At 42.1% G+C, this 16,807-nt stretch overlaps 2 protein-coding genes across 5 annotated transcripts in view; one reads left to right on the plus strand and one right to left on the minus strand.

Annotated features, from left to right (window-relative positions):
• Window positions 1–4,352, plus strand: part of shdb (Src homology 2 domain containing transforming protein D, b) — a 24,912-nt gene extending 20,560 nt beyond the window's left edge. For 3 of the 4 annotated variants that reach the window (XM_014333150.2, XM_005920835.3, XM_014333149.2), the window contains exons 7-8: window positions 574–693; window positions 3,062–4,352. In XM_014333150.2, coding sequence (XP_014188636.1) covers window positions 574–693; window positions 3,062–3,248 — 307 coding nt within the window. In that variant the 3' untranslated portion in view covers window positions 3,249–4,352. The remainder of the gene's footprint in view (window positions 1–573; window positions 694–3,061) is intronic. The other variant, XM_005920834.3, reaches the window with a different exon arrangement.
• A 6,540-nt stretch (window positions 4,353–10,892) lies between these two features.
• s1pr3a (sphingosine-1-phosphate receptor 3a) lies at window positions 10,893–15,984 on the minus strand. The gene is made up of 2 exons (XM_005920831.3): window positions 15,468–15,984; window positions 10,893–14,760 (listed from the first exon to the last, which is right to left on the minus strand). The coding sequence occupies exon 2, from the start codon at window positions 14,650–14,652 to the stop codon at window positions 13,453–13,455; it is 1,200 nt and encodes a 399-aa protein (XP_005920893.1). The 5' UTR covers window positions 14,653–14,760; window positions 15,468–15,984; the 3' UTR covers window positions 10,893–13,452.
• Between the last annotated feature and the right edge of the window lie 823 nt (window positions 15,985–16,807).

The raw sequence follows: 16,807 nt of genomic DNA on the forward strand, positions 1-16,807 counted from the left end.
TTTTTTTTAATGACACTCCAAAGATTCTTTGCACTTTGCTCTATCAGTCTGTCCAACGCTTATGTTCACACTGAAGGTTTTCAGCAGTGAGTGATGCACTGCAATAAAATTCTGTCTGGACATTCATGCTAGCCAAGAGAAAGAACTGATGGGTTTGGCATTTGCAGTTTTAAGTGCTCAGCTGTTGGATGAATTGCAGCGAACTTTGCTTCAGATATCTGTGTCCCACTGAGGATGGATTTAATTTGTGTGATCCCACAACCTGCTAGCAGGCATCCTGGCTTGTTGACATTTTAGAGCTAGGAAAGTAAAATGCGTGGTGCTCTGAGTTTGTCATCATTACATTTTTTTGTAATAATTTTTAAAAAAAATGAAGAAAGAAGGAAAAACTTTACTCTCGGGTCCACATTGTACCAAAGACTGCTGCTGCACGTACCGGGGTCAATCTTACAATATATTTTTATAACACATGTCAACATCTGTTCCCAAAGGTGTAAAACTGACCCTTTTTTTGTTTATTGGTTTTGGCTTTTTTCCCCTCATGCCTTGTCATGTCTTTATGCGTTTGCTCAGATGGTACCACGGCTCGCTGTCACGTTCGGAAGCGGAGTCGCTGCTTACACTGTGTAAAGAGTGTAGCTACTTGGTGAGGAACAGTCAGGCCAACCGCTCGGACTACTCCCTCTCTCTTCGGTAAGAAACACACGCATGCATGCACACGCAACAACAGGCAGCATAACACCTGAGCACCCTTTCAGATGAACAGCTATACAGTTTAATTGCATCTTTCTCTTTTTTTCTTGCCAAGTGTGGTAGGAGGAGTGTGTGGAAAGTATGTGTGTGTCACCACCTGAGCTACTGATATTATATTGCAGTCTCCCACACCGCTCCATCTGTCTCTCCCCCTTCTCTCCCCCTCCCTTCCCTTTACCATCACCTCCACTTAAGATCACTGCCACACTGATTCTCCTCCCGATACTCATTTGCAGGGCACAATACTGCTTATCTGGTCAAATCTCTCCCTTGTAATTACTAGCATGATCCATTGTCCTGGCCTCACCACCATTCTCCCATCAGCGGTCTGTCCTCACACCAACCTTGGGTTCTCTCTGTGGCCTTCCTTCACGGCCCCAGCGGGCCTTCTAAGTGGTAATCAGCCAGGTAGAGCACACTTCAGTGCACACATCATCCTCCACATAATCACTAATGAATATGAATTACCTTCTGTGGGACACACAAGAAGGAAATTAGGCAGAGAGAGGAGAGAGGGAAGAGGAGCGTGAGGGGAGAGGGAGGCACAGTGTGTCACCGTGTTGTGCTGACATATAAACAAGCTCATGCATTACTCATTTACATGAGAAGATGGATGTGACACACACACGCACATTTTTCTCCAGCAACAAGGTCAGTACTGGTAATGGTTCAACAGCTGGAAAATGTGCAGGAGAAGTCATATAACCAGAAACTCTTTGAACCATAAAGAAGCTGGCCTTCACTGAAGTCAACCTTCAGGGTCCAGCTAAAGCAATATGATCCTGAGATCTGCTGACATACATCACTAAAAGACACCAAAAAGACAAGCAACCTGGTGAATACAAAAAAAAGCTTTGTTAAGAAGAACTGACTTTAAAGATTAAAATAAAAAGATAAAGTGCTTTCAGATGCCACCTTATTTCCCAAAAGGGTTACCACAATGGATGAATCTGCATGTTTGATTTTACAGAGATTTATAACTTGTTGTTGTGACCCCCAGAGTCTGTTTTTTTTTTCTCCTAATACTAATTTGAACGCTTAAAATCTGTAAAAGCCCAACTCGGGTATGTGTATCTTCACAATCCTTTGGGTTTTACCATCTAGTTCAGTGGTTTAACTAAACTGGCTGATCTTGTGCCAGTACCATAGCTAGAAAAGGTAGACTAAGCTACTGAAATAAGACTAAACTATTGAAATAAGGGAGAAAACTGTCCTTCTATGAAGATGTATCAGTTTAATCTTTATCAGGGTGTTTTGGCTGATTGGCAGGCTTTTTTTTAATTTAATATCAACAATAGAACCTTCAGAAAAGATTCTTTGTGTAATAACAAGCAGTACTACCTACATTTTATCAAAAAATGCATTATCTGTATGTTTTGGGGTGGGTTTATTTTTGGCCATTGCTCTTATCTGTCCTTGGAAAATGTGAACCCCACCTACGCTATTCTAAGATTACACAGAAATGTGAACAATAGAAGCAGTGACTGATTAAGGATGTTTTAATGGAGACAGGAGGAAGCCGTGTCAAAGTGAGTCAGCACTGAAGTAGGCAGGCCTGCTAGGTTTAAACCAACATGTAATATGCACAAGCACTGGTAGGTTGTAATCTACCATTTAGTACAAAGAATCCCCAAACATACAGGACTGGACGAAAACACGCTGTCAACTCTGAGCTCTGACATGATGAAGCGTCTGGCTCTGGTGCTCAGGAAGCCAGTGGGACGTTACATACTGCCGGTTGTTTGGCTGTTTATAGTTGCAGTGAGTGCTTTTGGTTTCACTGCTCTTCAAAATTTAATTTGGTTTACTTGAACAATGATAATTATGGTGACCGGTTTCAGCCCTTGTCTTTCCCTCCGCTTCTATAATTAGACATACATCATGGCTGGCTGGCTGGCTCTTAAAGGGGAAGTCCTGTCGCGCTGCACCGATTTTAAAGGGGAGGTGTGGTCCTCTGAGCGGAGCCACTTTCACAGTCTGGAGCATTCATCTTTCTCGCTCTCCCTCTGACTTTGTGTTTCTCTTCCATGTGTTAAAACACCGCTTATCCATCCATCATAATGTCACTTCCTTCCTAATTTGTGACATGGTGTTAAATGTTGGTTAAAATTGTGTCCTCAAAGCGAAAGAACAAAAGGCGTGAGCATAAATCTGGCCTGTCACTTTCACCGTCATTACGCGACAAAATGTGTGGAAGCCTGAATGGTGTTTTATGTGCCCTACGTTTAATGTCATCCCTCTTCTTTTTTTCGCTCTTTCTCCTTTTTATGTCCGTCCTCAATCTACCGTTCTGCTTTTACTCTCACAGGAGCTGTCAAGGTTTCATGCACATGAAGTTCACCCAGTGTAAAGATGGCAAGTACGTGCTGGGACAGAACAGCCCGCCCTTTGACACCATCCCAGAGCTCATCCACTTTTACACCACACACAAACTCCCGATCAGAGGCGCCGAGCACCTGTCTTTGCTATTCCCAGTGTTGGTGCAGACACTCTGACCGCCCTGGAGCGCCCTTTCAGTGATCAGACACTTCGAACATGAATGTTTGACTGGATCTACCCAGTGGAGTGAAAGCATCCTCCTCTATTTTGACTGGAAGACTTTTGATGATTCAACACATGAGGAGCTTATACTCTTACCTACCACTGCTGTGTACCCGTGCCAAGCTGAAACATCTTGGGGACTGATTCACGTGAAATGCAGTACCTGAACTTGAGGCACCTTTTCTCTCTCATCCAAACGAAGCTGACTTAAGGACAAAAAAACCCGTTCATTTCATTGCATTTCTTTCCAGTGGATGTTTGCAGAGCTCCGAAGAGGAGAAAGTGTGTATTCTGAATGTACCGAAGACCAGCAGGAGACTGAGATTAAATTATTGCTGTTCCACATTAACACCTCATCGACACTGGTAAAATATTGCTGTTGTTAGGTGAAAACCTTGCAGCCATTGTGCTGATTTTTCATATTTCTGCTAGAATCAGTCAGTTGAGTCTTACTGTATCAGATTAGATTCCTTCTTCATCCTCAGGCTTGGGAAACCCTTTTGTAAACATTGAAAAATCCATGTTGCAAGTATGCTATTTTCAAGTGTAAAAGGTTTTTACCAGCAGCAGTTATATTCCAAAAGCTTTTCTACATAAAGTCTTGCTTATTTCCATCCAGTCAGTTCCGTACAGTTTTCTATTGATGTGCTTGACAGAGTTACGTTGTTGATTTTCCTTCATAAGCGAAGAGAAGCTGTGTTGTATTTGCCTTGAGCTCACTGACCTTTTATCTCTTATTTCTTGCATTTGAAAGACAATACTGGGTTTATAAAAGCTGGTCTCGTCTTTGACTAACTTAAAGATAAGATAAGCCCAGAAACTGAGGAGAAGGTTCATATGAAGACAGAGATGCGAATCAAATATTGAAAGCCAAAACAAATTGGGATTATTAAGAACACTGGCTATATTAAATCGCATTTGATTGAATATTGCACAATTTTTGTCTGGCATAGTCATTACATATTTATACAGCGCCAAATCACAACAACAGTCGCCTCAAGGCGCTTTATATTGTAAGGTAGACCCTACAATAATACATACAGAGAAAAACCCAACAATCATATGACCCCCTATGAACAAGCACTTTGGCGACAGTGGGAAGGAAAAACTCCCTTTTAACAGGAAGAACCAGGCTCAGGGAGGGGCGGGGCTATCTGCCACGACCGGTTGGGGTGAAAGAAGGAAGACAGGATAAAAGACAAGATGTGGAAGAGAGACAGAGATTAATTATGATTCAATGCAGAGAGGTCTATTAACACATAGTGAGTGAGAAAGGTGACTGAAGAAGAAATACTCAATGCATCATGGGAATCCCCGGCAGCCTACATCTATTGCAGCATAACTAAGGGAGGATCCAGGGTCACCTGGTCCAGCCCTAACTATATGCTTTAGGAAAAAGGAAAGTTTTAAGCCTAATCTTGAAAGTAGAGATAGTGTCTGTCTCCCGAATCCAAACTGGAAGCTGGTTCCACAGGCCCTCTTGAAGATGAATTAGATGTTTGCAAAATGGGATGGAGTCTCATTGCTGCTGTCTGGTAACAGCACTGACTGTGTGGTTTAAAACTCCTGTTAGGAAAGGGATGGTTTCTACCAGACACATTCGAAAGGAAAATTAATTTCAATCATTGTTTCTTAAGGCTATAAAAATGAAAATTTAAAAAGGGAGCGAAAGATGTTAGGTTGCACTCTATAACCTCTGCATTACCCTGTAATCAAATCAGTGTTTTTAAAGGGTTGTCTTGTACATTTTTAATCACAATTAGTGGTTCCTGACTTGGGGAGGAAATGTAGAAGATTTGGAAACAATAAACATCTCATTTCTGCTTTGCAACATTTTTTTAATTTCTTACTCATTTTGATTTTCTTATTATGAAATAATTTTCTTTGTTTGTTTGCAATTTACCTCCTTTGGAAAAGCTACTGGGGAATGGGAAATAGCAGAATAACTGCTTACAGCTTAGATGTGCATCCTGTGAGTAGTTCTAACACGTTGATGTTAGTCATGTGTAATAAAGGTTAGGAACCACTAATGTAGGCGGGAAAAACCTTCCAAAATATTCTGATTAAGAGCATTGCTGATGAAATTGTATATAATAGGCTCCTTTGCAGCAGGAGAAAAGAGGCACAAAGGACTTGGCAAGATTGCGTGCTTCACATACTCAAACACACACGCACACACATTTGCTTTCCTTCATCCATTAACAGCAGGGTTGGGAGGGAGAGGGTGAGAACTAGGGGTGAGGTGTGGCTGAGGAGGGGTGAGGCAGTCCTCATTATTTGGGCTGCGCTGCAGTGAAAAGCACTGGGATTGCTTTCATTACTGAGGCAAATGAAATAGCAGAGGCTGATTACCCGCGTGACGGAGAGAGGAGACGAGCTGGATCACCCTGTTTTGGGGAGAAAGAGTGAAGGGGGGGAAATGGGAGGGAGGGAGATGAAGAAAGTGAGGAGGAGCAGGAGGGATGGGAGGGAGACGCAGCCTGGCTGTACTTCCCCAATAAGACTCCAAACAAGTGTGCGCGTGGGTGTTTGTGAGTCTAAGAGTGAGACGGTGACATTACGGGGAGGGGGGGCTGCTTCAGTCCCATTTTTCAAACAAGCCTCCCTGGGGAGGAATATGAATAATAACGACAGCGGGAATGCAGCATGTAAAAATCAAACAAATATTCCCACATTTTTCTGGCTTTTGTCTAGCGCTTAGCTGTTCTCTGCTTTGAAGGGTGTTTTTATTCGATTTTCTTTTGTTTTTATCAGACAGAAACTTGCCTACTGTTAAGCTATATTTTTATGAGCGCATTTGTGAAGGTTGGAGAAGTGGCTCCATCCCTTCAGCAATATCCAGTAATTCTCTGTGGGTAAACGGAAAAATGTGTGTCTTCCACTCTGTCTGTGTGTGTGTGTGTGTGTGTGTGTGTGTGTGTGTGTGTGTGTGTGTGTGTGTGTGTGTGTGTGTGTGTGTGCGCGTGAGCGGCTGTCATATCAGAATCAGAATGTGTGTAATGTCAGATGTGGTGGGTGTCGACGATTATGCGGTGACGCCAGCTGTTAATCCATCAGATAAGCTTGGAGGAATGAACACCTGTGATCACCTCAGAGCCAGACAGCATTTTGGGAACCACATAATGTATACACACAGATCCATAACATGCAAGTAGAAGTATTCAATACATAAATGGATTTCTTACAGTTTAGATACCTTTTGTTTCAGGGTCAAAGTCTTGCTGTTGTAGAAGCCTGATTGTGAAAAGAACACAAAGACGTAAAAATTTTGGTTGTTTTACGAGACATTTCGGTGGGGACTAGGTGACCCATCCGAATATTGCAGTGTTTAAACCCGGACCTGATGACAGACTCAGACATCTGTTGTGTTTAATGAATGTTATGTAGAAATATTTATTCCATCTCCAGCCCCAAGTTGCCTTGGGCTTTAACATTTATGAGATGCACACTTTGGATCTTCAGCCTCAGTTTCTCTTTCGCACAATATTGCACAGAAACCTCCAGGCTGTTTGCATGCACAGAGGCAGGGAATTAGCCAGCTGTGCACACAAACTCAGTGCCACAAGTGAGAGACGGGACATGCATGTCAGACTAAGAGGCCGCCATCCTCCCTCTCACTTAAACCCCTATTCCAGACATGTTAATCCCTACAGTTGTGGCAGGCAGGCGTACAAGAGATAAATTGGAGGTCAGTGTGAGCAGGTGTGTGTTTGCCGTCAGAGCCTGCCAGAAGACTGCAATCAGAGAAGGCTGGGTGAGGGAGGCAGCTGCTGTTTTGGGGGGTTTTGAGAGGGAAGGAATTTTGAAGAGATTGCTTACCCACTCCTGCCACCTATCTGTTCAGCTGTTGCCGAACGGCTGGTTGCTCAGACTGATGAAAACATGACGTGTGTTCATTTAATCAGGTACTGTATTTAATTTTTCTTTTGCAAGAGAGACCCGGGTACTGCAAAATAGAACAAAGATGAGCTTGTTTAACACACCACACGCAATCACACTCAGGTTTAAAATGCACACTCACTGACCATGGAGTTCTGGTGACTGTGCAGGGCATTTGAGATAATTTGAGCTTTGTGACAGCCATCGGAAAAAAAGTACACTGTGGTCAAAAACGGGCCAGCAACAGTAATCAGGTAGGCTGTGGTATTTAAACAATGCTCATTTTGGTACTAAGAGGCTCAAAATATTCCGGGAAAATAACCCCCACACAATTACATCACCACCACCAACCTAAACTGCTGCCATGACGGAGCCATTCAGCTTGTTCATGCCAAATTCTGACCCTACCATCCATATGTTGCAGTTACAATCAAGACTCATCAGACCAGGCAACATGTTTCCGTCTGAACTGTAGTCTCAGTTTCTTATTCTCAGCTGACAGGAATGACACACAGTGTGGTCCACACTGTAGTCCAGTGGCTTCATTTTTCCATTTGTACTACATTCAGATATAATCTTTTGTATACTTTGGTTGTAACAAGTGGTTATTTGAGTTACTGTTGTCTTCCGATCAACTCAAAGCAGTCTGGCCATTCTTCTTTGATCTCTCGAGCGCTGCCGCTCACTGGATATTTTCTCTTTTATGGACCATTTCCTGTAAACCCTGGAGATGGTTTGTGAGAAAATGAGAAATATTCATACCGGCCAGTTGGGCACAAACAACCACGGCACATTAAAACTCACTTAAATCTCCTCTCTTCCTCATTCTGATCCTCTAAAGTTCAGCAGGTCATCTTGACCATGAATGAGCATAAACGCATTAAGTTGTTGCCATGTGATTGGGTGATTCGATATTTGTGTTTACGGGCAGTTAAACTGGTATACCTAATTATGTGGCCGGTGAAATATAAAATTCCATTTATGTGGTGCAATGCATTAGACTTCAGACTTTCTAGGTGTGGTATTTGTGTGGCGTCATGACAGATAAACTGGAGATATGATGTCCTCCTTGAGCCTTTCTGGGAGACATTAAAATATTACTCCTGTTTTTGTTGCCTGCATGTCGTGTAGTTTGTGTAGTTTGGGTGATGAACACAATGTTAATTCCTGCAAACAGACACAGAGCACAGATGAAAAATACTTCAGACTGTTTTTGGACAGCTGATCATGACAGAATAAAATATTTCCACTATCAAGCGCAGACATGATGGCTAGGACTAAAGATAAAAATAGATGAAAACAGAGTCTCTATTCTCATATGAAAAACTAGTAAGTAAATCTCTCAGCATTTAATCAGACATAAATAGGTCATTAGGTAATTTCTCTAGCAAATATTACTGTTTATGTGAAAATGTGCAGTTTTCTTTGTCTCTGTTTTTTACCATTCACACTGTTATTAAGCCAATAGGCTGTTTAAAACCATCTAAGCAGGCTTTGGAAAATGGAGATGAGAAGTTTTCTGTTATTTTCACACAGTTTGTAGAAGGATTAGTACATTAATCAAAAATCAATTAAGAGTGAATAATTAGTCGCAGCCCTACAAGCCACAGAATTGGCTCTGTGCTCATCTTTGATCAGATATTGTCTCATGGTTGTCTAGTATATTAAGATGTTTTTGTTGATGCTGAGAAACAAAAAGTAAAAAAGTAAAAAATGACTTAGCTGAGATGATAAAAAAGGCTGTCAAATTCAACTATTCTGCTTTCATTCTACTTGATCAGCACTAGACAGGAGAATTAATGGCAATGGGGTGCTGAGGGGAATGCTGGGAGGAGTGTCCACCAATCCAAATCTCAGCAAGCTCCTCCAGATATCCTCCTGCAAAGTGACCTTTGCCTCGGCTCCCTCGGCTTCATCCCACCTGCTCCCTAGATAAAGCCCCGTGATCCTGGGGGGCTTATCACCAACGTCTGTTTGAGTCTTTGCTCTCTTTGTTCCACGTGTAATTACACTGTATTGAATCGAGGAGCAATGGAGGTGAAGACAGGGGAGGAGAATCATCACACACCAGATGAATGATTCCCTCCTCTGGTGAGAGTGGTACAACTCGGCTGCAGAGCAGGGAATGGCTTCAACTCGGGAGCTCCCAGCGTGAGTGGCCGCCTCAAATGGGACCCCTCGCAGCTCTCGGCCTGGCTCCACTCCACCTCCAAGCTACATCAAAAAGGGACTTGAGAATGACAGAAGTGTTTCATACTGGCACATTCAGTGACTGGACCAGATGGAGTCTTTGTTCTTTCTCTGAAACACGCGGCGTGCACACGTCTGTGCACAAAAACGGGATGTGTGCAAATGCATGCACACGCATGCACACTTCCTCAGCACACAGCGGTATAAAGCCAGGATTGTGATGATGGGAGGGGGTGTGATTCTCTTGTCCTCCGTTGTGTTCACATTAGTCATATGCAAATAAGCATTGTGCACAGAGAATAACACAAATCCACCATGTCTAAATCCTTAAAGAACACTAGTCATGGCTATTTAGTTAACATGATTTATTAAGGTGATTGACCTAGTTAGCACACAGACCATTTACGGTGTTTGCTTCAGGTACTGGAGAAATTGAATCTGTCATAGCTTGGATTTGAAGAACAGGATTATTATTTAGAAAAACAACATTTATTCACTTTTCTACTTTATGTCTTCACAGTCCCCAAATTAAGGCCCCTGGGCTAAAGTCCTTTTCTTTATCTGGGCATAGATGTTGGGCAAAGAAAGAAGGCTTTTGGATTAGAAAATGATGCCGACATGTGCAACATTGTGTCTTTTATTTCCACCTTTTTGTTTTCTCTCTTAAAAAATAATGACTGTTGCCTGCTTCTGTGTTTGTTAAGAAGGTTTTGTACAAAAATCATTATCAGTGGCAGTAAGTGATGTTAGGAAACCACAGCTGATATATACTGTAAGTTATTATAGGTCTATATTAAACGTTTGCCAGCACATCTCCAACACTGTAAAGCAGGTTATTTCAAGAAAATGTACTTGGGTCAACCAAGAACTGTCTGTCATTTCAAGACAGACTGACATCTTTTTATGACTTGCTTCTAATACGTTGATCCAAATACAAGGTCAGAATGAAAAAAAGGAGTTCTAAAATCAGCTGGAAACTGTAATTCACTGTACATACTACACACGTCCTTAAATAACATTTCAGCCAACACCACTACAGTCAAAAGAAAATCTTAGGTTACATTTGTAGTCATTTGTAAATGTCAGTGTAGGTTTTGGGACCTCCCCACCCTTTCTCATGAAGCATAAAAACATAAGGAGCTCACCTCCCCACTCTGGAGGCAGCTGGAGGAGTGAGATCAGCAGCAAAATCCCAGCATAGAACTGAGCAGTAAAAGGGGTGGAATACAGGTGGCTTGCAAAGTGGCTTGCAAAGATACCGCAGCTCTGGGCAGGTTAAGTCAGCATGGACTGTTTCGCGGAGATTTGGCGAGTGGAATGTCTCAAACTGCTTCAGCTGAGCCGTCACCCGGTGCTTGGTGACACTGAGATCAGCTGATCTGCACAGATTGCAGCTGATCTTCACTTTGTTGCCTTTTGTGAGCTGTTAAATATTTTGGTCCCTGTAAAAATCCCACATTGTTGTAATCTTGACCACTGTGATTGTGTTGCTTCTATTTTGGACAATTCTGCCTATGATTTTTTTCCCCCAAGTTATTTATTCATTCCTTGTTTTTCATTGTATTGTCTACATTTAGGAGTAGCAGTCCATCTTGCTGTTACATTAGGGTATTTGTACATGATAGTGCCAGAATATTTAGTTTACTTTTTTTTGCCATGACATTAAAAGATTTATCTCAAACTCCAAACTTTATGTTAAGGAGGGGATGAAGAATAATCATCCTTTTTGGAATAGCATTAATTTAACGTGTTTTAAATATCGCTGGATCCCCTCGGTGAAATTTCTGAGAGTGAAATTTTCTATTATTCTGTATGTTGCTTATTTTTATGGATTTTTATTTATCTTCTATTCTTTGCAAACCTGTTTTCAGACTAAAAAAAAGACAGATTTAGCGGAACTAAAATGAGGATGTGATTTAATAAAGCAATGGTGAGGATGAAGCAGAGATTGGGTAAACTGTTTCAGGAAACACAGGATACACTGTCTATAAATCACACTACACAGCTCAACATTTGGACATTTTCCGGTGTTCCACGTGGCATAAGGCCACAATCATCCCCAGCTAATTCAGAAAAGAACGTGTTCAGACATTTCTGACAGGAAGCAGTCAGTGACCTTTAAGCTGGAAATGTTCGGCCGGTATTGCGTCCTCGCTGTCTCTCTTCATCAGAACTGGAAGTGCAGAGCCGAGACACATCCTTTAGCTGAGGCAAGTATAAAATGCCACTCTGACAGCACCTGTCTGGTCTCGCGGTGCAGTAAAAAGATCAAACTCTGCTCATTTGTCAGCTCAGTGTAAAAGTATGCTTTAGTGCAGCAGTATTTTAGGTCAAAAACAAACAAATTCTTTCCTTGTCTTTAGTTATCAACGTCTAAATATGCTGCTTACACATCTGATTATTATCTGTCATACTCTGCCAATCAAATCATTCACACAGGTATCACTCTTTTTTTTTGTTAAAGAAACATCCTAAATGATTTTCATAGAATTCATACAACACCCGGACTGTTTTTCCACAGTAGCCACAAGTAGTACGTCTTTTATCGGCAAATGACCTCACTGACTGGAAAGATCAAGTCATAATACGGATGAAGAATTTTTTTGCATTATTCATCAGCGTCTGACCCATGTCTGCATGTGTAGGCGTGTAAGATAGCAGGAACGTGCTCCCATTAGGGTATTAAATGAGTGCAGCAGGTTAAATCTGATGACATTTCTTCTCTCCTCTGTGAAAAGCAATTAATAAACCAACGGCAAATTATACCGCACATTAATAAATGTGTGGAATTCACGGCTTAGGCTTCAATAAGGATCTTATGAAGGATTGATAGTAGTAGAATCTGCCATTCATTTGACAAAAGGTTTTTATCATCGGGTTTTATGACTATTCTTTAGCAAATTTATGCAGCTGGCGATCACAGGGACAGACGAAATGAGAAGAAGGGGATTTGGAACGAGCCCCTGATTCCATAAAACAAAATGACGCATGAAAATCGGATAAAAGCGAATAGAATTTTATTTGCTATTTAACGTATCAGGCAATACATCACCCTCAGCATAAATGTCATTTACAGTCTACAACTCTTAAATAATTCACATCCAACACTCGTATTTACTAGTGGTTAGTTGATGGGCAAGTGGTTTGTAGATGTGCTGATGAGACCCTAATATTTTCATGATTGTCGCTATTAGCCAGGCCGATTTTGCTCACAGTGTAACTTCTGTTGACCTGAACCTGAAATGTCCATGAGTTGAATCCCACAAATTAACACCACCTCCTGCAGCACTACCATCAGGGCATACTTTACTATGTTGCCCACTAGTGGTAAGAATCAACTACTAGCAGTGTCATTTTTCCTTCAACCAACAGGTTTTTTGTTGTTTTTGGTTTGTAATTATGCACATCACAGCCTGATGAGGCTGCTAGTCTGGCACTAAACTTATAGAATAGGTTTCTCTCACAGTGCATTGCAAATAATCAATAATAAAGTGAACAGTAAAGTCCTAGTACCATGATGGGTTTCATGCACACAAAGCAAAAAACAAACAAAAAATAAAACACTGCTGTGTAGCATTAAGGTGGCAAATGTTCTCACAGAAAATAAATAGTCTATCAGTCAAGTAATGAAAAATGCAGGTGTTTGAAGATTTCCTGCGTATAGTACATGCAAAAAAAAAGAAAAGTGCAAGAATTTGATCATTTTGCTTAAAATGACAAGAAAAAAAACCCTCAATGACAGACAAAACACTAAAAGAGTAAATCATGCTTTACGGCATCCCCAGTCAATATGAATTCAATGTCGAAAATTTCTAAATCCAAGTAAGTCTCCGACGCTGTATTCGAGCGAGTTTAGTGTTGGAAAAGACATCTGAGTTCCTGTAAATAGTGGCTTTAAGAGTTCCTTTGTACTATGATTCAGAATCAGATGCATTTGGTTCCAAATGAATTTCTGAATTATTTTATCATTACTTCATCTAAGCCATGCTTCCCAAACGACACTGTACAAGCAAAAAGTGGCTGGTAGCAGGATTATTTCAGACCAGTCTGTTTCTGTGTAACTGTAACACCTCATTTAGGCTTTTCCATTTAAAACTTGTTGAGGGCTGGCAGCGCTCCCGCCTTGACAAGTACAGCTGAAAGCAGGTCTGCTGGCCCTGAAGGATGGGGCACGGCGGTGGCGGAGGGATCTCCGTGCTTGTTGTCTAAGTTCACAGGTGTGGGAACCTTCCCTCTATTCATTGTAGACTTCCCATCCCCGCTCCCCCCTCCTCCACCAAAACTTGTCTTGCTGTTTTCTCCTGTGGGGATGATTGTCCCTAGGTTGGGGTTGCCCACTGCAGGAGTCCCAGTGTGCTCCATGCTGGTCTGACAACAGCACAGCAACCGGAAAAATGCGCTTCTCATTTCTCTGCTGGACAGAGTATATATGAGGGGGTTAAGAGCAGAGTTGAGTACAGCAAGGGCAATGAACCAGTCCACCTGGTAGAGAACAGGGCACTTATCTGGACTGCAACCAACATCCAGCAGGAGCAGGAGAAACAAGGGAGACCAGCACATGACAAAAACCCCAAGCACAATAACCACCGTACGAAGCAAGGCCAACGAACGCTCTGAAGGCCGGCTGCTCACCCTGCGGCTACTGGAGGTCACCAGACGGTAGATCCTGATGTAGAGTATAATGATGGCCACCAACAGGGCACTGAACACACTGATGCAGAAAGCAATATAACTCTTAGCATAGAGCGGCAGCACTGTGGAGCAGGAAGGCAGATTGTTTAGGCAGTTCCAGCCCAGGCTGGGCAGAGCACTCAGCAGTACCGACACAAGCCAGCAGGCTACCAGCAGTGCTAGAAGCCGACCTCGACCTGCTGTCTCGCAGGGGCGCAGACGCACCATTGTCATGTGCCTCTCGATCCCAATGGCCAGAAGGCTGAAGGTGGAAGCGCTGAGGGCTACAAACATGCTGCCTTCTCTGGCCAGCCACTCCAGTGGCGTCAAGAAGAAGGTTTTTGGTCCCGAGTTAAAGATGTTAACCATATAAGCCACCCCAGCCAGCAGGTCTGACAACGCTAGGTTTCCAATGAGAAAGTACATACGGCTATGGAAGCGCTTATTCCTCCAGATGGCGAGGAGAACTGTAATGTTCTCCAGAACAATCAGCACGCAGATGAGGAGCAGCAGCACCATTTTGCAGGCCCCACTGACGCGGGGCCGTTCCCACTTTCCCGAGTGGTTGTAGTGGATGACTATGACAGGGTTCATCCCCTCCTCTATTTGATTACTCATACTGCCTGGCCCTTCTTGACCTTCCTCGGTCACACAGCAGAGGGCGGCACAGCACTGGACACAGAGGCAAGGGTGGTCAAGTTGGCAGAGTCACATCCTTTGAGGAGCCTGTGAAGAAAAGTTAAAAGATAACGTTTAAAAATTACTCGGTTTTCTCTGAGCTTGGGAACTAAAGAAGATTATTCTATAGAAACATCAAATCTGCATTGAAAAAAGGAAAGTATTGCCAGTTTAAAGCTATGCAACTAAGCAAATAAGTACATCAGAACAAAAATCCCTTCAGACAAGTGTCCTGACAAAGACAGCAGTGGCACTTACAGGTTAAATAAAACACAGTCTCATGAAGAAACTGAAAACAATCAGATGATCTAAACTGCCCGTTCTTTTGTTCTATCCACTACCACTTACTTAAAGTACTTACAATTTTGGCATTATAGTTGAATAATGAGTCTAGGGAGTGTTTATGTCATCATTTATTATTCTTTCTTTCTTTTCCTTAAAAAAATAAAAGACTTTTATAAAGGTCTTTAAATGATCCAGAAATGCCCCCCTCACAATGACGCTGAACATAAATTAAGTTTCTTCCAGTTTCAGAAACAAGGCACAGTGTTACAGCCAACTTCTTTACAGAAGTAAAAAATGCCAGAGGCTTTAATTGAAATCCTGCCTCTGCGTAACTTTCCTCTTCCTGACTTTCCTGTTTTGTGAAAGTTATCAAAAATGACATAGAGCTCGTGCATTGTTAGCGCACAGTCTTTGCGCAATCGGTGTGTTTTTCTTCGCTCCCGCAACAGTATGCTAGAAAGTTATCCTACCTGTCAGAATGATGTGGCTCGTTTGAACATCCCTGCAATGAGCAGATTTCCAAAAATGTCGAAGTTGTTGTTTTATTTGTTTTTTCCTCTCGTGCGTAAAGACGCAGAATTGATGCGTTCCAAAAAGGCGATATACTCGATGTAAAATTAAAGTTTCATGTCCTTGTCCGCTTAAAAATAGCAGTAAAGTAAAGACCTCGTTAATATCCACAGTAGGTTCTGTCCTAACTTTCCAGCGTCCTCTCACTTTGACTCTCCAGCTTTGACTGTCCCGGTCTCACCCCTCACAGCCAACGGGGCGGGATTTTCCCTCACCTCTCCATTTGGTTTTCACCATTAATTATGAGTCAGGAGAGAAGTCGAACCCACGCGAGTCATTGCGCTATACTTTTGAGCCGTGCAGTGTGAATGATACCGTTTATTTTCCAAGTGTAGGTCAAAGCGATTTGTTTTTGTTCTCCGTGGTCAAAGGACAGCTGACTATTTCAGAGAAGAACGTCTAATTAGTTTCTTCCAGTGTGTCATAAAATTGCTGCTCTTACTTGTTGCAACACATGTAATAGATTTTGCCCGTTGGGCCTTAATACGCCGCTTGCATTACATCACTGTAGCACGCCTGTTGTTTTGATCGTTTGATGTTTACCAGTATAAAATTATATTCCTTAAAAACATCGGAAATGTTGCAGAGGAAAATCACAAACCAAAGTATATCACTCTAGCCAAAGGTTAATATTTCATTTTCATAACACAATCAGCCATCTGTGGAATATTCTCCTCCACTGACAGGCCAAGAAGTTGCTGGAATCCACTCATTGTTTTTCATGCTCAGATAAAGGATCACTGAGTCCCTTTAGTGCTCTAGGAGTGTGAGATAGGTCAGACCTCTCCCATTGGAGCCAACTGGAAGGATGGAAAAGGAAGAGTTACGAATTTCTTCTCCTTTTATGCACTTACTCTGAACAGATAAGATACTGGGGTATTATGTACATGGGTGTCATCTCTAGCTTGTGGAGTTGTGACAGTTTGGTCATTGCAGAAAGGTCCATATTGGCGAAAAAGGTTAGGGATGGATTTGTGAGTTCCAAAAAGGAGATATACTCAATGTAAAATCAAAGGTTCATGTCCTTGTCTGCTTAAAAAGTAGTAAAGTTGACCTCCTTAATATCCACAGTAAGTTCTGTACTAACTTTCTAGCATCCTTTCACTTTGACTCTCCAGCTTTGACTGTCCCAGTCTCATCAGTCCTGGCCAGCAGGGTGGTATTTTCCTTCAACTCTTCGTTTGGTTTTAACTATTAATTATGAGTCAGAAGGGAGTCAGAACAGCATTCAAAGGGAAAA

Source organism: Haplochromis burtoni, unplaced genomic scaffold (assembly GCF_018398535.1).
Source record: "Haplochromis burtoni strain Fernald_Lab_line unplaced genomic scaffold, NCSU_Asbu1 Contig_42, whole genome shotgun sequence".
NCBI classification, from domain to species: Eukaryota; Metazoa; Chordata; class Actinopteri; order Cichliformes; family Cichlidae; genus Haplochromis; species Haplochromis burtoni.

Bases quoted from the DNA above. Each gene is read 5' to 3' on its own strand.
- s1pr3a (XM_005920831.3), bottom strand. From the start codon at position 14,652: ATGAGTAATCAAATAGAGGAGGGGATGAACCCTGTCATAGTCATCCAC.